At 49.1% G+C, this 24,507-nt stretch overlaps 1 protein-coding gene across 17 annotated transcripts in view; it reads right to left on the bottom strand.

Annotated features, from left to right (window-relative positions):
• LOC120905035 (disco-interacting protein 2) overlaps positions 1-24,507 on the bottom strand; it is a 141,375-nt gene that overhangs the window by 18,991 nt on the left and 97,877 nt on the right. For 7 of the 17 annotated variants that reach the window (XM_040315663.1, XM_040315672.1, XM_040315662.1 and 4 more), the window contains exons 2-4: positions 12,344-16,355; positions 4,360-4,437; positions 1,355-1,672 (exon numbers count right to left, since the gene is read on the bottom strand). In XM_040315663.1, coding sequence (XP_040171597.1) covers positions 1,355-1,672; positions 4,360-4,437; positions 12,344-16,127 — 4,180 coding nt within the window. In that variant the 5' untranslated portion in view covers positions 16,128-16,355. The remainder of the gene's footprint in view (positions 1-1,354; positions 1,673-4,359; positions 4,438-12,343; positions 16,356-24,507) is intronic. The other 10 variants (XM_040315661.1, XM_040315660.1, XM_040315665.1 and 7 more) reach the window with 4 other exon arrangements.

Below are 24,507 nucleotides of genomic sequence, written 5' to 3' on the forward strand. Positions count from 1 at the left end.
TTTAACTAAAAAAACAACAACTTGTTAACATATTCAGCTAGAGCCATGCTCTCTACAACATCTGTCACCGGCGCACTACACGATTAATAATAATAAAAAAACAAAATAAAACCGGAGCCACAGTAATATTAGCATGTTATGTAAATTTATTCTAAAACTGCTAGCGCCATCTGCCTGCGCTGCACGAGGGGTAGGCAAATGAGTCGCATCAATCAATCGAAGTTATGTGCCAATGAAACCTACGCGGCTGAAAGTGGAATGAATGTGGAGACATAACTCGGGCCGCGCCATACATGGTCACTATTAGTGCTAATGATTTATGCGTTAAAGCAGGAAGGCAGTGCTACAGTGTGTAAAAAGTTAAGCGAAATCTTAATGCTATGGGAACGCTCTAAAGGGGGATATTGCTAGTTGAAGAATTCGCGGTAGGATACACTTTCGAGAAAAGATTGCTTCCCAGAATAAAGGAACAGCTCTTTTTTCAAGGATACTCCAACTCTGGATATCTTGAGGCCCTAAACCCAAATCAAGCGGGCTAGCGGTGAGAGGATCATCTCTGCTCTTCAAGTTCCTTAGGGTAGCAATTACCGCCAGGGGTCGTCTTGTGGGTTCGCTCATCTCATCTCGCTAACTACAGAAAAAAGGGCGTAGCGAGGCAAACAAACATTCGAGAGCACACAAACAACGCAAAATGCCGTCGTCGTATACCGTACCCAACAAGCCGGGAAAAGGTAAACAGGCGCCCTGGAGTCATAAACGGAACTCAAACCCCCACTGGAAAGATGAAGCGAATACCGGGTCCGTTGAGAAACTCGTTAGCACGGCGGAGAGATGGCGGAATGGATCATTCCGAAACACATTTCTCACTCACTAACTTTTCGATTAGTGTTTCTGTGTCTGTGCCTAGATCGGGAGCAGGGGGAGAAAGAAGTGCCTAAAAAGGGGCGCAGCCTAAATGAACGGGAATCCATGGCATAAATTTAGGAAAAGAACGGGTGCGCCGAAGATCCCAATAGGAACACTAACGGGATGGATGTGCGAGATGTGCGGCTCCGTTATGAGAGTGATCGGATGAGGCACATTATGACACACTAAGCAGTAAAAGCTCGATCTCTGTACACCTGTAAGAGGGCCAGGTGTCGAAAGGGCGCGGTACGTAAACGAGTAAATTAAGCGTTTCGGGGAGAGGGAGATGTCTTGCGCTACGTAAAAGGGTTGGTGGGAGCGCACTACTAATTGCGTATATTGGAACAGACGGCCATCCTACCGCTGACCGGTTACAACACACTACAACACTACGAACTAGAGCCGGATCAGGGCACTACACTACTGGCACGGCCAGTCTTCTGCTAACCTGAGTGATAGCGCTTCTCGTTGTGCGTTACTTTACGTTGCGTACTGCGACGCGTGCGGTTTTGCTGTAGCTGCTGCTGCTGCTGCTGCTCCCGCTGTTGCTGATGCGACGAGGAATGATGATGCCCACCACCGCCACCACTACCACTGCTGGAACGATCATTTCTATCTCTACTACCACCACCACCACCACCACTACCTCCCGAGGAGGCAAAGATGTTCTGCTTCTGCTGCGAGGCTGGATGATGCAGATGCGACTGGATGTCGTTGACGTATCCGGGATTACTTCCGGCGCCTCCGCCACCTCCACCACCACCGCCTAAATGGTTAGAAGTTAGTAGTTAGGATGAAACAAGCACAAGTACACACACTCACACATACATACATACAGACACACAATAGACACGAAACCACCACTAAAATGGGAAGATATTCTACTACCGGGGTTGCGGTTGCGGTTCATTGAAATGTACGTATGAGAAAGGCTTGTATGTACATTAATTCTTTACTCCTTCTTTCTTTCTCTGTCTACAGGCGACTACTACTCTTACGCTAAATGTCCCCCTACAGTAGCAGCATGCATTGCCCACTTTTACCTAAAAGGGTGTTGGTGCTATCAACATCATACCCGTGTATTCGATTCGCATCGCTTGAGGTACTTTCTTTTGTAAAACTGCTTGCCTCACACGACTCAGCCGTCTTTTTGCAGCAGGCAAGAGGTTCGACACTCTGCACGGTCATGTCATGCGCGAATGTGCGCGATCACTTCCGAAACAGCTTGCAGTTTTGCTAGTAATTTTCCACTTTCTTACGCCCTAACATAGTTGCTGATGCAGTGTATGCGTTTTTTGCATGTACAATTTTTTTCGCAAATGAGGACTTACGGATCCATTTGAGAGGCTCCAGCTACGATGGTTTAATTTGGAGACATTAGTTTCCACCTGTGCTCTATTGCCTATAAAACAACCGACTTCCGAAGTAAGATAAATGGGTTTCGATAAACAGAAGCTGGAGGAAAACACTTTCCTTTTTGCTCGTTGCAAATGTTGCCTAGATATGCCATGAAGATGACTCTAAACGCTACTAACTTCCAACAAATAAAATGATTGATGATCGAACGTGTTGAATTTTGATTGCAGTACAAGATCTTTAGCTCTCCAAACTTTCGCGACAAACGAGATACTACTTGTCGGTGTAAAAATTAGGCGGAGAGTGTCACACAATCCAACGTGTGTTACATGAGTTCCGTACACAAATGAAGCTGACAAACTGCCCGAGTCCGGAGCAATTAGTCCCTCTACATTGGTCGCTTCTGATTGTCATTGTGTTTGTTTTCATCCAGATTGTTGCGCTCACGACCTGCGAGGAAGGAAGTCATAAGCGACCGCGTGCTTGCATTCATAACCATCGCTTCCTCAATCATGTTTTCTGTTTTGCTGTGTGTGTTGCGTGACTTCGGCGGTGGAGATGATCGTCAACGCACTTCCTCCACAAATCCAAAAACACAGAAACTCGCCCAACCACACACACACGGGTCCGGTGTACCATGGCTAGATGATGGAGCCATTAGACATCGGGTTGAGCTGAGGGCTACGTTAAATATCAACCAGAAATGAAAGGAAAGGAAGTCACATTCGGCCACACCACGCAATACGATCGTCAGCATTCCGCCGAACGATGTGTGTGCTATGCCCAAGTACAGTTAGTTCTGGAAGCGATCATCAATTCTAATCAAGACTTCGTGTGAGACTCTGATCGTGGTTCGATGTTACCGTAAGTGTGTATCATGAGGTACACCTTCACTTTGACCCACGACATTCACTGGACATGCATTCATAGGAGGAGAAAGGTATGTCTTTTGCGTAATCGTCGTATTATTTCAAATACATTGAACCCTTCTTGTAGCAATTGAAGCCTCATATCTCAAACAGAACTTCCTAAACGAAATCTACAATCCGGAGGTTGAGAGTGAACGATAGCATTCGTTTTAACGTCTGCCGGACATTCGAGACGCTCAGAAGTTTGCGCAACCGCGGGAATTAATCCCAACATGGCGACACATGGCGTCGGATTAAACGTTCAAAGACGCGCCCCGCGTGTGGCATTTGGGCAGGCGGCTGAGGTGGTCCGAGACTAATCGTTTGGCAAGAAAAAGGCCGCACCACCATAAATCAGAATTATTCCGCAAACTTGTGCAACAGCATTATCTGGACAATCCCTGTCAACACACACGCCACACGGTGGCGCGCATTCCGCGGGTGTCTGAGTCTTTGACTCTGACTCCGCAGCATCAGAGTCTTCCGCATACGTCGGCACCGTCTAACGGAGGGCGCGATAAGGTCAGCAGTGCATTGGTATGACTTCACGTTCACGCGGCACATTCCGGCGACCATTAAGTCATTAGACAGCAATGCACACAGTGGTGGCGGCGAGTATTATCAGCCGCTTTAAAAGAGAGAAGTAAAAAATGTGTTTCTGGTGTTCTTATTTTTTTGCTACGAAGTGTGAGAAAGTGGAAAACATACCAACAAATAAGTATGTGCCATCGCCTTATTGCTAAAATAATATTGCAACATTGCTGGACTGAAGACCCTGACACGATGTTTGCCATACGCATTGCTAATGTTTAAGCAACTATTTTCCTGTCGTTTGATTAATCGAGTGCTCGAGTGGGAGCGAACCTTTTGGGGTTGGTGTAAATTTGTGCCATGTTTTGTGACCGTGCTAATTGACGGCAGTTTAGTAAATCTCCTACGCACTTCACGCACATACACGCTTACGTACATGCCGTGAGTCGTTTGCAAACGGAAAGAGTAGTAAATCATAGCCCTAATTCTCTCTTCCCAGAGGTTTTGGTTGGTTGTTTGTTTTAGGGCCTTAAATGTTATTATTGTTATTTTGTGTCCTCGGATGATTACGCATGTTAAAAACATTACACCATCTACCGATTACTGTAGTCGAGCAACTAAAGCGGTGGTTATACACATCACAGAGCTGTTAACTTACCGTGCTGCACATTTTTGGACAAATATGGCTGCAAGAGTCTTGTTCGCTTCTTTTCGTATCCTTTTTGGGTAATGTCGCCTGAAAATGGGGAAGAAGAAAAAAAGGAGAGCAAAATTAATATCAAGCTTCTGGTTTGGTAATGAAAATATTATTTAATTAGGATCTTTTTGTTATGTTTTTAGGCTTTTGCCTTCCCAACTTTGTTGATGCTTTATATCATCACTCACCACAACACTCTACTCTATATACGTCTTATGCCTTTGACCTTCCGTGGGATGCATCAAGAATCAATCAGAAGCACTCTGAGCGTGTCCAATGTGCTCAAATGGTTAAAAAATGTTCCAAAACATATAATCAAAATATGCGCAAAGGTACGAATTATAACCTCCGAAACAGCAAATGACCACTTTGTGCCAAATTGTGACCCCATCCGGTACCAATCGCCGCATCCCTTTCAATCGTTGGTGGAAGGTTCGATTTTTCTACAAAACCTTCGCCACCCACGGACCAACCGGACCAATATCATTACTGATCGCAGCATCTCGCTTTGCGACTGAAGCATCGTGTGACATTAGCATACCAGTGTCCATAAATCATAACACTGCACACTTCAGTTATTTGCTTGCTCGTTTTTTTTTTCCTCTAACTGTTGGACCATAAATAATATTGAGTGCCGCTCCATCTCGCCGCTGCTCGGCAAGGTAACGCAAACCGAAAGAGAAAAAAAGGTAATGGGATGTGCGCGCTGATGCAGTGTTGCGCGCGAGATATGTGTGTTTGGTGCGCGAGAAAGCGCAACTTCTCATCGGTAGCGGCGCGCGGCTTGCGAAAATTTGACTCTCACAAGTAATGCACTGCATGCTAATTGGAGCGCATTCGTATGGCGGCAACGGAGCAGCACCAATACTGTGGCGGCGGCGGCATCGACCGACTTCTGATCGGAATCATCTCCCAATGGTGATGGCGTTTTTTTTTTTTCGAAAGTGACCATGGTTACCCACATCCAGCGCACACACACACACACGTGCTGGAAGATTTGTTTCATTTTATGTTGGTTAGTCCTACTACACGAAGCAATTCCTGGCACTCGATCCGGAACCCTGTGAAATGGGATTGAGCTATATCATCAAACCGAACGAAGCTTTTTTTCCGGTGGGAACGAAACCGATCGAGCAGTGGTAGCAGCAGTAGCAACGGGAATTCATGGCCACCGTGGTAAAGCCTAATGGGAAGTTGATTTCTAATTTCCACGCTAAATTTGACCACTATTTCCGTCCGCGATTTTGGCCGCCCGCGAAGGCGAGCGGGGGTAGGCAGATGAGGCGCGAGCCCTTTTGGTACGTACGGGTGTAACTAGTGCGCGGCTCTGCTGCACGTGAAGAGCATCGCTTGTGTACGGCTCATAGTTACTCCAATTTAAGCCCAGCTCAGTCCTGCTGAACTGCTTTTGGAAGCGATCTTTTCGACAGCGCCGTGGCTTCATTTTTTTGGGAGCAAATATGAAGCAATCGATCGTTTTTTTTTTTGTTCGTTAAAGATACATAAGATGCCGCCACCGGTCGAACTACTTTCCAAATGCCCATGGTCATGGCAGACAGCGATCGTCCGTGTAGGTGAACAATAATTTGCAACTCATTGCACAGCATCCCCCTGCGGAGGTCACTTACTCCAGTTGACTAACGGTCTATCTGTGTGTGTGTGGTTGCAGGCTGTAGCTACTGTTGAGAGAGTACGTTCTCGCTTGCACCGTCCAACGTACCGTTCTTTGTAACGTAACTCTTCGGAAGCGCACAGGCGACGAACCTTGATTAAAGTCTACATGTTATTAATTTTCGAACGGAGGCAGCGTAGCGATTGGAAGATGCGGCCGTCCAAAGCAGACGAATCACGATTGCCGAAGACAATAGTTCGACCATTGATCGATCGGATCGAACGGCCCACAGTTGCGTTGGAACTGTACCAAACAAACGTAACCTTGACTAAAAAAGGGATTTTAAAATTATATAGAAAACCTCCAGCTTCTGACGACTTGGTCTTACACAACTGTTCTAAGAGGCATCTGAAGTAAACCAACTTCTGCTACTTGATCTTTCTACACGCGGAACGCATTCTGTTGAGGGTTTTGCGCCGGAGGTGCCCCAGTAATGAGCGGGTTTATGCATAGTAAGGGGCGCTCTGCTGAGTTGATGACGTCCTGCTGCCGCGAGACCCTGTCCAGACTGCACTTATAACGGTTGCAGCAAACAGCGGTGCGCGGTGGTGGTAGTGGTGTCCGAGCCGATCGTAATTCAATGCCCGGTCTGTACACACCAGATGACCAGACAACCGCTCCACCATCACCACCACCGCCGCCAATATCTCTAAACGATGCGTGGGGATGTTCCACCCTGTACAAAGCCTCCCTCTCTCGGGGAAGATGCAATCGCTGCTTTTTGCTGTGCTAAATTCACCTCAGCCCCACACACGCTACACCGCGCGCATTGTTTTGTCATGCGAAGGGAAATTGAGATCGCACACCGTTGTGGCTGTTTATTGGCATTTTTAATGTTCGCTAATTGCACACCCATTCCGTGCACGGAAGGGTTCCCCCTGCTCTCCAACGCATCACCACCACACGCTTCCCTGATTGGAAGCTCCCAGGGTTGTGCACGGATGATGCCATGTTGTTGGTGGCGGGGTTTCGCCCGCGCAAAACTCCACACGCGGACTTCTCGTTCATTTATTTTCTCCCCACGGGATGGGACGAGTGTAAAACGAGAGCTAGTTCTCGGGGTTTAGAATGTTTACACCACAATGGGGGACGCAGCAACCGGGTATACAACACAACACATCGTGTGCATCTAATTGAACGCAGCAAGCGTTCCACGCACAGACGAAACGCGCAACCCGATGATGGGCGGAGTTTTTCATTCTTTTAAGCGAACACAATTGAAGGTTACTTGCACTGGCCAGCCAGCCAGAAGATCTCTGGTAAATAACCGTTTTGGATGAACTTTGTCTTCCAACTCAAAATGCAGGTTCCTCTCCTGCATCTTGATACAGTTAATGAAGATGCGCGCGGGAGTCGGTGGAAGCGAATGTTATAAAACATTCATAAGCAAATAGGGAAGGGATGTTGCGTTGGCACCTTGCAAAGCACCACACCATCATTACCACACCATTATAATCCAACCTTCGCTGCGGCGGCTGCAAATTTGCAAACCACCTAACCACGCGCAACCCCTCTCGTCTAGTGGTAGAACATTAAAAATTTACTTACTGCTAGATAACTATTATTTCCAACCAGCTAATGAAGTTTACCTCGTTCCGATGAGGAAGTATGGCGTGAGAATGCCCTCAAGGTATTGCAATAGAAAAAAACACACACACACACTCACGCAAAAAGAAGACATCTTCCTCCCACCGTTCAATTGACGCTTCTTCACGGCATGTAAGATTTTACAAAAAAACGGCGAGATATATTTTAGCATGTACCAAAAAAGGGGCAACCTTCACGACCTTGCGCGCTGCTGCCTCGCGCCAGCTGTACAGCTTCTTGCCCGGTGTTTGCGAAACGAAAATGATCGTAATTCAATTTGTCCATCGTGAAGAAATAGAAGCTCAAACAAATGGTCAACCGAAACGCGCGAAACACGGTGTGCGTGTAGGTAGTTGACAAGGTCTGACCGTCGCCAGTACAGAAAAACGATTTGTCAAACATGCAACGGTGAGAAGACAAGCCAAGTCGCGCTCTTCCTCGCTAGGACACATTTAAGCATCATTTGCCTGTCGCACTCACGCAGAGTAAGCTTGCAACCGTGCCGCACTTGCAACGGAGCGTTGTGCAATGCAAACTAATTCCCGGCGGCATAATTACTACCGTGTTCGTCCGCCTGTCGTGGTCCACCGTCGGAAAGGCACAGCCAGCTGCAGCACACACAAGTCCCATTATTTGTGCTCCGGCAGCCTCAGTTGTCCCTTGGCTGGTGGTTGTTGCATCCAAAAATAACATCTTACGTAAGCAGCCCCTCATCGCCCCCCATCTTTGTGTGCTTCTTCTTCTATCCTGAACGGGGCCCAGAGTCTAAAACGTCACGCAAGAAAATCGAAGAAACGCTCAAATTACACCCCGAACTGGAGCACAAATACACCCTTCCAAAAACGGCAAAGGGTAACGGCCGAGAAGTAATCGGTTCTATCCTAACTTCACGCGCAGGCCCTATAACAACACAAATTCCGCCGACCCGAAACGAGAAGCTCCAGGTGGGAAGTGGTCCAAACTTTAAGCACTGGCCCGGAATCATTCCCAAGAAGCTCCAACAAGAAAACATCAACTAAAGTTCCGCCACTAAATTCCTGTGACACCTGGTACTGGCCATTCTGTTTCAACTGTCCAGAGAGCTGGTTGGTGTGATCTCCCACGATCGCCCTCCTCAAAAAAAAGGCTTTCAATTGGTCAACCGTGTCGCAGTTAGCAGCATCAAACGGCATCAATGTATCGGCAACCCAAAAAGCAACCCCCATCAAATGGGAGTGTTGTGCAAATCAAAGCTTAATGATCGTAATAAAAACCGTTACCATGAAAATTCGTCCCAAACGTTGTCCAGCTTGTCTGGAGGTGTATTAGCGGCTATTTGGATAAGAGGAGACAAGTTAGAATTTCGGAACAACTGAAGCGCTGGAAGCATTACGTTTTTGGAGTTCATTCTAGCCATCAGTAATTCCACAGACTCCACACCAAAACGAGACCTCGTTGGTGATCTTTTCAATTCCCTCTTAAGCCTGCTATTTAGATCGTTTCAGCTGGACGCGATCAGCAAATAAAAAAATAAGAGGAGAAAGGTGGAAAGTCTTTTTATTGTGCCATTTTATATCACTTGAAGCCCCACAAACTCTGCCACGTAATATTTCATCCCATTCGCATCGCGTTTTGACACCGTGTGTCGAGCAATCAATCATCGACACCTTACGGGTTACGGCCCGTTGGCTTCGAACTGCACCCGCCCTCAACCCCACAGGAACACACCACTTGATATTTGAATCGAATTGGACCCGGGACTTCGGGAGTACTGGGCGCACATAAACCTTCAGTTCTGCACGCGATTATTCTTGACGGGACATGCAAATACACGCCACCTCCACACGCTCGTCGGGGGTTGTGTCTCACTCTCTCTCTCTCCCGCTACGCTCCTTTCCTTTCCTGTAGGGGTATGAAATTATGGCAGGACAAGACTTATGCGCCCGATACACAGCAGTGGCGGGAACTCATTTCATTTGCAAAAACCGGATCGGAACGATTCCGACAGTTCTGGCAAGCGGCGGTTGCGAAAGACGCGTGCGTCACACCGCCATCGACATCGGCACGGGAAGGAAAGCCGTGACGTATTCAACGCGCAGCCCCGCCACGGGCTTCCAGAAGGCAGAAAGGGAGTAGGTTTTGCCATTTGCCCCAATGGCGAATAGTTTATGATGATTCAGCGGGCCCCGCCACGCGGGCCTGATGCTCTGGTACGAGTTTTATTAAGCGCTATCCATCTTTGGCAGCCGCAGCAGCAGCAGTTGGTGGATCTAAATCCATAAATCGTGTGCCACTCCTCGAAAGAATTCATCAACCTTTTGCAACACGCAGAGGAATAAATTTTTGGAGGAACCGTACGCAATTCTTGCCCCGATCGGATCGATTGTGAAGCAGAGCAGACAGCGCGGTATAGGAATTTACTCCCAATTCCTCATCAATGCCACTCTACGGGAACACTCCCTAAAACGCCCGCACACTAACGAGATGCTAATAGGATGCGATTTAGAGGTTTTAAAATCGCTAAAAGATGGGCTTTAGTTTGCATACATTCAGGGGGGCCCAACAGAGCAGCCTACCTACGTTATAGAAACTACGGAAAACATTTGGAAAACGAACTCTTTCACACCATCATTTTTGGAGTAGTTTAATCTAAACAGTTACTCTGCTTACACGCGTCTGATATGATGCATTACAGATAAAACCAAAAAAATATTTAACCCGCATGCTGACCGGAAACGAGACGTTCGTTTTTTTAAGTGCTTTTGACCTGGCTGACTCCACCAGCTACAAGACACCGTTGATGGTTAAGCAGAAAGTAACACACCGTTGCTTATCTGAAATCGCGTAAGATGTGAATACAAGCACTTTGATAGGTTTATGGATCGTAAACACAAAAACAACCACAACAACAACAACAGCATCTACACCCATTTTTGCCGTGGCAGCTTTACGGTAACGATGGTTCCTGTGAGTGTGTGCTGCAACAAGCCCTCGGGGAGTTGTAGTCGCGGACACCCACACGTGCCAGCGGTCCCCTGCATAGGCGGAAAGGTTTCGAATCGAAATGTACTGCTGCTTCTGCACCACCTCGCCACACGAACAACACACACACAAACACACACACACACACACACACACACACACACACACACATGGTAACGTGGTCTGGGGGAGCATGTTTGGCTAGACTGCAACCATTGCCGCCATTGACCTTGACTAACGAGGATCCGGCACTCCTCACTCCTGCCCGTTCGGATAGGAGAAAATCGGATCGGATTAACACACCGATGTGATCACCGGGTCGTGAGAGTGGCCGGAGTGGAGTATGGATTATAGTTTATGCGAAGCGAGCGCTTTAAGTGGGCATGTCGGGGAAGAGGGTTGATATTTTGTAAAACGTCACAAAAAGACTGTAAGACAGTGTTGGCTTAGGAGTCTTGTAAAGGCCGAGGAGTTACATAAGCGGACATTTAGAAAGGAATCGGTTGCTTTTTTTTACATAACCAAGATTGAGGAATTCCAACAATCTACAAAACATTTAGGAAATGGATCCACATCATTTGCTGTGGTTGGATCCACAAAACACCATCGTGACATAGAGCGTACCACTGGAACTGGATGTAATATAAGCAGCAATAGTTCAAACTCTGCACACTTTACCCTCCGCGCGAGTCAAGGTTGAAAGAGAAGCGGGTCCATAAATATTTACCACGACCTCCGGATAGCACTAATTGTTTTTGAACCTCACTGTGGCGCACCTAATTAGTGCAGAGACACCACAGAGAGGATATATTACGGCACAACAACTTTGCTTCATATCATTATAGAATTGTCACCGATAAGCGGGTGGTGGGCGCTTGCAGCGCGATTGTCAGCCCATTCATTGTGTTCGTCGCTGGCCTTCTCACGGAACTGTGAGGTTTACTTTACTTGGGGAAGGATGCGCATTCCGCTTGCTAAACCTCAGGTGTGTTTCCTTCTCTCAATTCAGCAACGATTTCAAGCTTCACTTGTCACACAAAAACAAACGCTCTCCCCAATGCCAATTCAGTTTGGACGCAGAGCCACCAAGCAGGAACTAAACCAACACCAGCCAGTAAGACGTGAAGTGTGGCTTTAAATTGATTTCCTTTCGCAAAGAGCCGTTTGTTTGATTTACTGGTAGCTAAAATGGCTTATCATTTCCGACTGCAGAACAGAGCAGCAGCCAGGGTCGGGGCATCATTTGTCAGACGAGAGTGACTAGAGAGAAGCAACAGATGTTACATCCACTAGATGAAGTAAACACTAATGATGATCGTTGGGTTTTGGGTGTTCCCTAGTGACACTAATGGTGTACACCTTTTAAGCAATCTTCATGCCGGCTTCTTCATTTGCGCGGATGAGTTTCATAAACGGAAGTTGGCAACCGTGGAGTAAAAACCTCCTCCTCCTCCTTCTCCGATAGTATTCAACTGTCACACGGCCACCGTCAGTCAAGACAAACAACCCGTGTGGCTCAAGATTTATTATTTGTCCGTGTCAATCTCCTTCTCCTCAACTCCATCGTGGAGTGGTATGGAGTGTCATGGTTGATTTACTTCAGGATTTATTGTGAGCAAAATATGAAATGCATTTTAATCGCCCTGGTTGGATGGCAGTTAATCGTTTATGATTCCAACATACAACAGAAAACGGCCAATAAAACCTCCCCCTGAGTTCACTTACCCCAGTAGCTGCCACGCCGCAACGTCGAGTGGTTTTTCCGCACGGTACGCTTTTTGGACTTTTTTCGCTTCACTTTCTTCTTGTGGTTCACGTGTATGATGTTGATATCGTTAAAATCAAACACATCACAGTAGTTCTCATCGTTTTCGTCCACCTCCTCCTCCTCCTCCTCCTCATCATCGTCCTCTTCATCTTCATCCTTCTCTCCAGCACGCTTTTCATCGCCCTGCTCACCAACTAGCACTACCTCGTCACCGTTTCGATCGAACACACGCTTGGCGCCACCAACCTTCAACAAACGGGCGCGGCTCAGCCGGCCCTGGGAGTCCTTGCGCTTCGATGGACTCCCCGTGCCGGTCTCTTCGAAGCACTCACAGTCACTGTTCACCTTGTCACACCGCACACAGTACAGATTGTCACCGAGGCTGTTGATCAGGAACTCATTCTCACTAAACTCTTCATCCTCCTCCTCATCGTCATCGTCATCATCATCCTGGTCCAACTCTTCATCGTTATCTTCTCCGTCGTTGTTTTTGCCCATGTACCGATGCCTCAACGCTTTGTCGCCGTTCACCGACGGGAAGATGCTGGCCAGTGAGATTTCGTTCTGGATCGCACCGGCCGACCGGATGCGCTTCAGGTCCTCTCCGGGCGGTGCAGCCGTCGCGAGCTGGAAGTTCGAATCACCGAACGGTGCCGAAATGGACCGTTTGTACACGAGCGCGGATGATGCCGCCGCCGGCTCCTTGTACCGGGCGACACTTACGGACGTTTGGTTAGGGCGCTTCGCGGACAGGTTCGCGTCATCCCGCAGGAACTCTTCCTCGGTATAGTGCGACCCACCGCCAACATTCATCAGTGATTCCAGAGGGCTTCCGAATGGGCGAACTTCGTGAAACAGTTGCTTCCGACCAGTAGCGGTCGTCGTCGAGTGGGCACTGCCGGACCCGGATTTACCTCCCTTCGCTGATTTCCCCTGTCCGGTGGAGCCGGTCGTTCCGCCCGTACTGCTTTTGCGCTTGTCCGGATGGGGAAACACAAACTCCAGCCCGGCATCGATCTGCTGAAAGTACCGCTGCTGCAGGGCACTGTTCTTGAAGCGAATCGTTTCATTCTTCGTCACTATGAACGTGTCGTAGTAGTCGTTCTCTTCGTCCTGGTCCTCCGCCTTAAGCGTTGACGTTCCTGTTGCTCCTACAGCCGCACCGTCCGCTGTACCATGCGTCCCAAGAATAGCGGCCCGACCGGCCCCATAGTCCCTATAGAACTCCTTAATCGCCGCCTCGTTCATCTTCTTCTTCTGGATGTAGTAGTGGCGCAAGCGCTTCAGATGCTCCTCGTAGAACGCTTCCAGGTCGTGGATTTCCTGGTTGTACCGGCGATCGTTGCAAAAGTTTTCAAAGTCCCGCGCAAAATCGGGCGCCTCCGGTTCGAGCGGACCCGCGGCAGCAGCAGCTGCTACTGGCAGCTCACCACCATTGCAGTCATCGCCCAGCTTGCTCCAGTTTTCGTCGTACAGCTCGCGGAAAATATCCTTCCCGGCGACGCGCTGCTTGCGCATCGATTTCTTCCGCTTGGACGAGTTGCGCTGCACCACCATCACACGCTTGAAGTACCCGTCCCGGCTGACGGCCAGCTTGGGCGGTTTGCGGCGTTGGAGCAGCGTCGCCTTCTTGGACTTTCGGCGGAACAGATTCTTCGGCTTGGTAAGCGTCAAGCTGAAGCCCGAATCCCGCGAGGACATTGATTTGAACGATTCGTTCTTAACCTTCGGCGGTGGGACCAGCCGTGGTCCGGCGTTCGACAGAATGGAGTCTTCCTCCTGCTGCCCGAGATTGAGCTGCTTCCAAATCCGGCCCGTGTTGATCGAGTAGAACTCTTTGTTCTTCGTGAACGGGTTCTCCTTGATGCGCAGCGCGTACGGGATGCTGTTCTCCGGCGACGGCAGCTCCGCCTCGTCGTACACCGTTTGGTCGTAGAAGATGTTGTTCTCCTCCTCGAAGTACTTGCTCGGGAAGATAAACTTCGGCTCAGCGGGTCCGCCGTTCGCATCACCACCCTTCGGCGTTCGCTGCAGCTCAAAGTTGTCGTGGCTCTGGAACGTATGGTTCGCGTCCTCCACATCCAGCGTGCCCGTCTTGCTTGCCGATGCCTTTTTCGCCTTCTTCCGGTACTTGTTCTTTTGGTTCTTTAGCTCCACCGTACCACCGCCGCCGTCGGTCAGCGCGCCGTTTAGGTTCTGCGTCGAGCCACCGCCCCCGCTGCTGTGCCGCAGATCCTTCTCGTCCACCTTAATATCGACGTCGATCAGATCGAGCGCCGAATCGTTGCTTAGCTGTCGGTTCAGATTATCTTCCGGCTCCTTAAGCCCGCCGCCACCGTCCGATTTGGATCCCGCGCTTTCGATTCCATCCACCTCCCCGCCCTGACCACCATCCATTGCCGGGATGCGGATCACGATGCCGTCCCTCGACTTGCTGCGTATCATTTTGAACGTTTGCGTGTTGATGCGGGGTATGCGCGAGGGACTCCGCGTACGATCGCTACGATTCGTCCCGTTGGTGGGCGTTGGACCACCACCAGGCAGCACTGGCGTGTCCTTTACTACCTTCACTACCTGCGGCCGATGGTGGAGCTCCCGGCTGAGCGTCGCCTCGTCCGGGCAGGTATCAAAGCTCGTCTCCAGATACCGCTCGTTGACATGGGTCGTGGACTGCATCAGCGCATTCGGCTCGCAGTACGTCCGGATCGTCACCAGCGTGGGCAGCTCATTGGTCGCCGTCTTGCTCGTGCTGGTGGTGGCTGTGCTGAAACTGCTGCGGAACGACTTTTTCGACGACGCATTCGTGTTGTTATGATTGCCCGCGTTGTTCGTCAGCGTGTTGCTCTCGATCGTGAACGTGCTGATGCTGTAGAACGACTTATCGTCCGCCGTGTCCTCCGGCAGCCTGCAACTACTGCTGCCGCCCCGCACACTTCCCTCGTGCGCTTCCTCCTCCTCCGGGATTGCGTCCGAGCTGACGTTGATGTTTACGTGCGAAATGTTCCTCACACGCCCCGCACTGTTGCCCGTGGCAGAGTCTGGTGCGGGTGGTGACTTCACCGAGCCTCCTGCGATCGTCCTGCCGCTGAGATCATTATTTTGTACTTCATTTTCGAGCGATTTCCTGGGCGCGGCGGCGATGGATGTATGCTGCTGTTGCTGCTGCTGCTGTACCGTCCCTGCCACCGTCTGCTTGGAAGGTCGCGGTGGTTTCTTGATCTTAATTTTCTCCACCTTCTTCGAGACCTCGTACGTCTGCTCCACCAGGTTGCGGTTTTCATTGATGTACCGATCGTTGATTTCCTGCAGCGCGCGGATCTTCTCATCCAGCGACGCGTCGTTCGATTCTAGCTTCTCCTCGAACGTGAGCTCCTGGGGGGAGGATCGTTTTGCTGCCGACCCGGACGCACCTGTCCGGTCGGACGAGTGCGGCACCTCAAGGGCATCCTTGTGCTGTGCACTACCCTCCACCGCATGCCCGTTGCCCGTCGTTAGCTTCTCCGGGCCCTTGACGACCTTCGCCTGATCCTCGAACTCATTGATGTTGACGAGATTTTTGGTGGAGCCGCGCAGGACCGCCGCCGCATTCCGCTTGCGACCCCGCTCGAGGTAGCTCTTGCGGATGCTGATGCGCTTGAACGAGTCGCTCCGCTTGAAGCTTTGATCGATGTTCGATTTGTCTTTCTGCTTCTTCTTCGTCTTCAGCAGGTTGCGGATGGATTCGAACGTGATGGGCTTCATGGTTTACGCTGAGCCCCCGACGACCATTCCTGCTCGATCCTGACTGTCTGTCTGGCCCACAACCTGAGCACACGAAACTGGATCCGGTAGGGTCGTGCCACCCTATACACACAACAGGTCACTGCTACGGTTCCACGGTGGTACGGGATTCATTTTCGTGCTGTTCGCTTGGTAAGCATGGCTTTGTGGCCCGTTGTTGCAAGGGGCTTGATGGACCGCTTGATACTGCTGTTTGAGAAGAGAAGGAGGTTGGGAGGGTATTCGAAATGTCGTTTTAAAACCAAAAACACTGCTGTCAACTCTTCGGTAAATGTCGCACTGGATGCAGCGACACGGCGACCACAGGTTTGAGAAATACAACACGATTGATAACTTCAAACACAAAAACAGCAAACCAAAAAAAAAATCAACACAAAAAAGCACACAGTAATAGCAACGGCCTAACCGTTTTTTTTGTTTCGTCGTCCTTCCGTACGAACGCGCTTCGGCGGACTCAATATCACATACGCTGCGTACGCGGGTAGAGTGAGCTTTTGCGGACCGATCCTTCCTCGTTATGACCTTGACGCGGACTAACCGTTAGTGTGGCGATCCGCAAGTTTGTCTTGGCAAACAAACGCACACACACCAAGAAGCAACGGTGTGTATGCGGGAAAGTGCAACACACTCGCGCAGAGCTCGCGCGAACAGGGGGAGCAACAAACATAGTTTTTTTTGGTGTGCGTTCACGCATTCGCAGCTCGCTACTTTCCTTTTGCCTCACGGGCACCTCAGGTAGTCTCAGGTTTAAGGCCCGCACGGACGCGAACCTCTAACTCGCACATACCACCGCCACAGCACATCCAACAGGGACGGGGAAAATTGTACATGGCCACCACCGCGACTGTGTTTGAGCGGGAAAAGTTTCGAGCAAAACAAAACACGTAAAAAGTGCACCACTTCTTCTGCGCCAAACGCCCACCTCTGTCGAACCTCATCACTTCAGAAGTCCACGCAGACACACATAATGAGCATTTTGCATGTACGCAAGCGAGTAAAAACGCAAATGTGTTGCTTGTTGGACAGAGGCTAATGAATGAAAAACTTCACCATCAGCGCGTCGTGTCTCTACTCGCGAGGTTGTTGGAGATGTATTGGAAAACGAAGCGAATACTTGCAGCTGATCCTCCCGCAGATATCCGAGGTACGATGTACTACATTCGGACAACCAAAACATAGCGCAAGCCTTTGACCGATGTACCTCCCGGAGCCGAGAGCGTACGGTTGAGGCGCGAATATGCTCTACTCGTGTAAGTTGTTGAACCCGCGGAAGGCGAGACGTTGTTCTTCGCAGTCACAACCCTTGCCAACTTCAACCAGAGCAACGGGCACCGCTGCTCGGTCATTCGCTTCTATCAGAGTCGAGAGTTGGGTGAAATAGCGGCGAGTGGCACACGACTCGAGACTTGGGTGGAACTTTTTTTGGAAACTCAGTAATAGGCCCCAACGGGACCCAAGCCCAATGTATGTGTAACCTTCAATCGTTGGTAAGTTCTAGACCGGAGGACCCAGAACCCAAAACCCAACGAAACAGACCCAGAGCGCAAAACGGTAGATTTCCGCCTCAGTCCGCTTGACCAGAGAACGCAGCAAGCGGACGGTTGTTGACTCATAAACCCGTTCTACAAGACTGCCTGAGGGTAGTTACCGTACGATTGGAGCGCGCAAAGGGAGGTCGTCGTCGTCACACACCGAGGTCTGGAAATCAAATTCCGCGTCGGAGTCAAATATCGCGCGATCGCACTCTGCATGAGGCAAGTTTTTGGTACCACACTGAGAGAGACGCGCGCGCGCGCACGTCTAAATATGGCCGGCTGCAGTAAATGTGTGTACCAGAGACGATCACGCTCCAAGATGGTTATCGCAAAACAACGTTTCGCAAAACGGTTGTAGCAGGCACCGTTTGCGCCGGCAACGGCACAGGCAGTTGCGCACTGTCCAGGAGACCACACCAATGTGGTCAAGGTTCTAGTGAGGTAATGGTGCTGTGGCTGACTACTATAGGTACACCGTCGACCAGCAGCCGTCCAGAAACCACCGTGTGTAGGTGAGAAAGGCATGCAAATGGGAGATATAGGCGCCACCCTAGGAACACGGCGGTGTTGCGGTTGCCACGGGTGCGCGGTTGACACCATTTCCAACGTCCGAAGAGAAAACATTAATTTGCTTGGGGTTTTTCTTTTAAAAAGGTTCATCGCTGCATCAACTGGCACGAGATGTAGCGAGGTATATCATGCGATCAAAGCTCATTTCCAAAACTTATCGTTTATCTCCTGGGTCACGCACAGGGGGGCACCGGTGCATCAGAAAGTTATTACTCCGGCGCGTCCGACGTTCGTTCGACGGTTATCTGCCGATCATTACCTTCTCAATTTTCTCAACGCTACCGGGCTGTAGCTGCTGCTGATGCTACAGAGGAACGCATGCTGCGCTAAGGCAAACGAAAGAGGTATCTCGCGTTTATCTCGCCCTTAACTACTGCTATCATTGCATCCGAATTCCAATTTCCCAGAGCCCAACCCGCCTTGCTGACCGTTTGCGGGCTCGACTCATCTTGGACATCATCTTTACGGTTCTCGGTCCGTTAATGAGTCCTGGTTTTACCTGCCTGCCACATATCGACAAGGTGTGTTTGTGTGGATGTCCATTAGACACACCAACAACAACAGTAACAAAAAACGGTTCTATATTGAAACGCGACCTCACTTCTTTTCACTCCACAAACCAGATCCATTCGTATCCAGTATTTCTTGTCTTGTAACTTGAACACCCTTACCCTCAGCGTCCACTCTTTCTAGCGTGCGTACGGAACCAAAACACACGAAAAACGCAAGCACTACCTCCCTTCTGTCGGAAAAGCCGAACGGCGTGCGGACCTTCGCGAACCACTTGGGAACCAAATATAATTAGGTCAGTCATGAAGAGAAGTCTCGTGAGGTACACACCGCTCAATGCAATGCCGTCGCTGAAAAACTGGGTTTCATGAAAAACAATCACGAACCAAAGCCACTGCCGCTGCCGGTTACATCAAAGCCAAGATGCAATGGGGGTCGTCTTCCCTTACGTGATTTGCCACCGAACCACCCGGGCGCGCTGAGCGGTTTTTGGCGAGCGGCATAAGCAACCCGCTGGTAAATATCTGGCAGGCTCAATCTTTGATGGATGATTGGAGATGCGGGGGATTCTCCTCTGCTTTAGACAGCGATCGATTCGATCGGTAGATCTCTCTGCAGCCTAGCGATTGCTAAAAGCAGTAACTTTGCACCATTTAGACGCACAGCATCTTACCGGTGGAAAAAGCTGAAGTACCTCTTTCCTGCCCGTTCGAGAATCAATTGGACGGACAACCCTTGAACATGATCTTCACCACTTCACAATTCCTTTCTTCGTGGCACGAAAATAACAACACAGGCAGAAAGTGTTTTGCACCCAGGGTTTGGGAGGGTTGATTTCCAAGGAATCAGGAACTCCAAAATGAGGCTCCAAGTAAGTACCGTCCTAAAGATACCGTTAAAGAAATCAAACTCTCCACAACGGACACTTCGGCTGTCCTCATCAGCAGGTTGGGCGCAGCATTTTGAGGTTACATTTATCTCTCTTCCTTCCTCTCTCTCTCTCTTCCAGTTCCAGAGACGCAAGTCGTTAAACAAGAATCGAATAAAAAGTTTAACGTCGATGTAAAATGACGAACTGTTGCGTTTTTTTTTTACTTTTGTTTCTCCGTTCGCGAACGTGCTTTGTAGAAAAGGCTGGGTTAGGCTGGTGAATTCAGTTTTGGGCGCTTCGGCGGCGGAAGTGGGAAAGCCCGGTGCAAACGACAGGCCGGTGTCATGGGTTCCGGGGAACGATTGTATAACTTAACGCACGCTCTTTTGTAGGTCACAGCACGCGCAGTCAGGAGGCGTCGTACGGCGTCGTCGTCGTACCCTTACGCGTCTCCCGAGGGCACGGAATGTGCTCAAATGGCGAATGATTCGACACTATTTTATGACCATCAGTTCTTCTTCAGTTACGTCAGATGGGTGTGGGGAGGGCTGGGAAGGGCTTTGGACTCATTTAGAAGATCATCTTTCTCGGTTAGTTAGCACTTCTTAATGTCATTAAATGGCGATCGGGGAATGCGATGTTGTTTAAACGCAGTGATGTGCGTTTTTTCTTCTTCTCCTGATTGAAGTACACAGTAAAGAGAAGACGGAGCTCTCAAATTACCGCGTCGAAAGTGATCTTCAAATCATACACCGGAAAACAGGGCCCGGTACTCTACTACTCTCACAGCCTTCTCCAGATGGTAAAGAAAGCGTACACACCACCATCCCCTTGCTGCTGCTCAACACTTTCCCAAACAAACTCCACCGAGTGCACACAGAGAGAACGTAATCGAAACCAGCACAGTATGTCGTAAGACATCGGCGCTTATCGACGCTCAATTAAGTCGCATCTGCCCCGTCTGCATCAGAGGTGAAATAACGACGCGGCCAGAACGAGGCGAAGAGCGGCAAGAAAAACCACATCTCGGAGCGCAGCCACCGGAAATACTTTGGCGCTTCTCTTGTGAAAGTGTGTGCGTGCGTGTGTGGGGACGTGTGTTCCGCTAATAGCCACACCAGCCACACATCCACAGCGGAACAGGAGCGGAACCAGGCGTAATGATCTTTGTCTTGCTGCGCCTCCAAAACCGATCGATATACGGGTGAGGAGTAGCTGCTATCAAGCGCAGCCAGCTTTTCCAGCCACTGACATAGATTATATGCACAATAACACATTGCATGCAGGGCGGAAAGGGTAGCACACTTTTAAGCTTAATTTGAATACTTGTCGAACCGCCGACGTCGTCGTCGGAGTGGTGAGAGAAAAAAAGGGCAACATAACATCGTACGAACGTAGAGATGCTCTCTTCTCGCTGTGAGGAAAGCAATGAAAAACCGAGATGGGCAAGAAAGTGGAGTACTGGGCTATGTACTCTTGATGAAGAAGATGTGTATCACGAGCGGAAAATCTGCCGGGAAAAAACCCCGGTACAAGCAAGCGTTCAAACGAAGGGAGTAAGGACGGTGGTGGCTTTGGCGGACGAATTTCAATTAAAGTGAGATCATGTGCCCTGAAGGGCACGGTGGTTACACCGAGTAGTACAACTTCCTCCCTTTCCATTTTGGCACGTGGGGAGCGGGTGTTTTCCTGCTGTTTTTTCTGCACTCCATCGCTAGAAGAGGTCTAGAAAACTGTTGATAACCAGACCAGGAGAGAGGCTTTACTTTTAGTTCGGCTCTCGGTCGAATCTCGTCACGTGGAGGAGAGTGTTTTTTGTTGTTGCGGTTTTGTCGTCTTCGCTGGAGTTTCTTCTTCGTGTGTGACGACAGAGGCACAGCACGTGAAGATTTATGTGTATCAACGCGATGACTCTAGTCATTGTTAATAAGCAAATAAATCAGCCCCGGTTACATGCATTTATGCATGCATTTATCACGACCACGACGCCAAAGACGAAGACAGTGGGGCGCGACGACCCATCGTAGACTGTCTCATTTACTTTGTGTATGTTTTTTTGTCTACCTTGGATCATCATCTTCCTCCAATGCCTTTGGGAAATGTATCAGAGATTCCCTTCTTTCCGCTCGGGGGTTCGTCGTCTACTATGGAAATGAGTTCAATGCATTTTTGATTAAACTGTTCAATGCCCGCGAGACGGACGCCCCTTCCCGGCGGAGGAGAGGCATCAACATCAAGTACGAATGTGCAACAAAAACTAGAGCACAACTAGAGCACACATATTCGCGGGAGGGAGTAGTTCGGTAGTGCGCATACGGTGTGAGAGTGTTATGTTGGTTGCAACACTTTTTTGTTGTTGCTACCTTATCACTGCAGACTTGCTGCTTGTTGTGCGCGGCTACATTGATTGATTGCACTACTGTACATGAAATCTGCATTACACACCCGCGCATGTGTTGCATGTGGGAGAACGATTTGCTCGACTAAGAGTCATGGGGTTTCTATGTATATGAGCAGATTTCTCCCATCAATTTGCTTATCATTCGAAGTGTCAGTAGGGTTTTTTTTGTTGGTTTTCTCCACTCTAATTAACAATCTTTTAAAATATGGCAACGAAATTGATGAGTGTTATCACTTCATCTTCACGCACAAGTGAGGCAAATATTTAAATTAATCCGTTCGATAAGAGTGGTACTTTCCCCCCGAGCACAATTTATATTCGATTATAAAAATAAATAGCGCACGCTTTCATAGAGAAAGGTCTTAATTTTATATTTTTGCGTATTACATTTTGGTTTCATTTGTTAAAGGCCAAGTTTATACCAAATTACACAAATTGTCGACAAGATCGATGCATTTTTGATCGCATTTGAAAAGGTACTAAAGCAAAAATAATCTTGATGTGTCATTCATCATCTGCTTTAAGTCATCCTTTCGACTTCAATAACAAAAAGCCCCATCATTTTGAACATATTCGCTTGCGCAACAGTAGAAAACAAAAACTGCACTCTTCGTCAAGATTCCATCGAAAAATGTCGATCACGTTCTGCTGCGGCATTCGATACCGATCGCAGCAGCATCATCAATCGGGAAAGCTTGCGCTCAGCGAAATATACGCTCCCCGTTTCATCATTCGCATTTCTACTGACCTCTCGCGCGCCCGCGAAATTCCCGTTGTGCCGAGCAGAACAAGCAGTTTTTTTGCAGATTCATTTAAATGATTGATCGATGGGGATCTTTTTTGGCCCGTCGATGCTTTCGGTCACGATCGATCACAAGAATGTTTCGCTCTCTGAGCTTCCTTCAATCGTGATTGCTGGCTGCATCATGTCGATTTTTAACCTCATTTAGAAAATAGAGTGTGCTGTGTGTTTGAGCACGAGCAGGAAAGTAGATAAGCTGTTCTGCTCGCAAATATTTAAAAAACGCAGGTGACATCATCCGAAGTAAATAATCGCACCATTTAGAATGTAGCATCATTGCGGCATTAATTTGAGCTGCATAACTCGAAACATTCCACTGCTCCGCTCCGGGACCCTTTTTACCTGCCGGGTCCGATGACCGAACATTGGTCATTCGCGCTACATGTGTCCGGGGGAGAGATATTTTGATGAGATTACGGTACGCGCCGACGCGCGGCGTTGTGTGCTAGTTTGCGTTCCGGTTCGAGAATGTGAGATGATTAATGCATCTTTGGGGTGCAAACCGGTTGAAGTGGTTCCTCGGCCAGTCTGGAAAAAGGTACGCGCACACACACACACACAAAAGAAGAAGCAAGACGCAAAGCATCCCTTTTCTGGTTCGAAGATTACCGGTTATGCTGCCGCGACCGGTATATTGGTCGCAGGAGGACGCGTGGATTAAAATTATCCCCCTGTATGTGTGTGTGTGTTTGGGCTGCAAGGTACACTGTTTAAGGGGAGAATTTGTAGGCCACGCGCTCCTGACACTGTCCGCTTTATTACGGCACCAGCCGTGAAGCGCCATTATGCATCATTATCTAACTGTGCAAAAACGGTACAATGCAGCATGCCATGCACAGGGGCAGGAGGGAGAAGGCTCGCGAGAGAACTTGTGTTTTGCAATTTGCCGGTTTGAATGTCCACCATACGCCGCCATACGATAATCGATTAATGTTTGCTGTGCGACGAGTCTTAAAATGTTGCCAACCGGTTATGGTTGGCAGAGGAGCAATGGGGGCAGAATTCAAGAATTCTTGAAGCGACATATAAGCCTAAAATCAACTAAGTTCTACCCCGGACAACGGTATGTGGACATGGTTCGATAAGCTTAGGCACTAAGCCATCGAAATGTCTTCATTTTCGTTCCAATTACGTTCCGCAATCTACCTCCCAAAAAAAAAAGGAATTATTAAAACGTTCTTCCGCGTAAACTCGCTCGCAGTTCTAGTGGGCGGAGGACTAAAGGTTGTATCTGCCCATCGCATCGAAAGAAACTGCTACCGTTACTGAAGTGTAGCGTAAAATACGATTCTGTCAACAACAACAAAAAGCCTAGGCTGAAAAGTACTTCCGACTACAGTTAAGACGTCGCTTCTTCTAGCGTCGTTTCAAAACGTAACAAAAACGTATAATCCAACTTCCAAATAATCTTAACCGAGGCAGCTCAACCGTGCCCGTGGGGGAATCAAGTGGTGAACTCTCTCCCTGCTGGCGCTCAAGTATCCTCCTCGACGTGTGCAACTCTGCGAAACGAAACGAGATCTGCCAAAAAGCTAGAAAAAGCTCTGCCACTTCAAACTCTCCACCACAACCAACACACTCAGAAGAGGTGAGTGCACAATTAGCATGGCATGATTTAAAGTCGCACGATTTCTGGCCTCTCTTTTCGGCTG

This window comes from Anopheles arabiensis, chromosome 3 (genome assembly GCF_016920715.1).
Source record: "Anopheles arabiensis isolate DONGOLA chromosome 3, AaraD3, whole genome shotgun sequence".
Lineage (NCBI taxonomy): Eukaryota > Metazoa > Arthropoda > Insecta > Diptera > Culicidae > Anopheles > Anopheles arabiensis.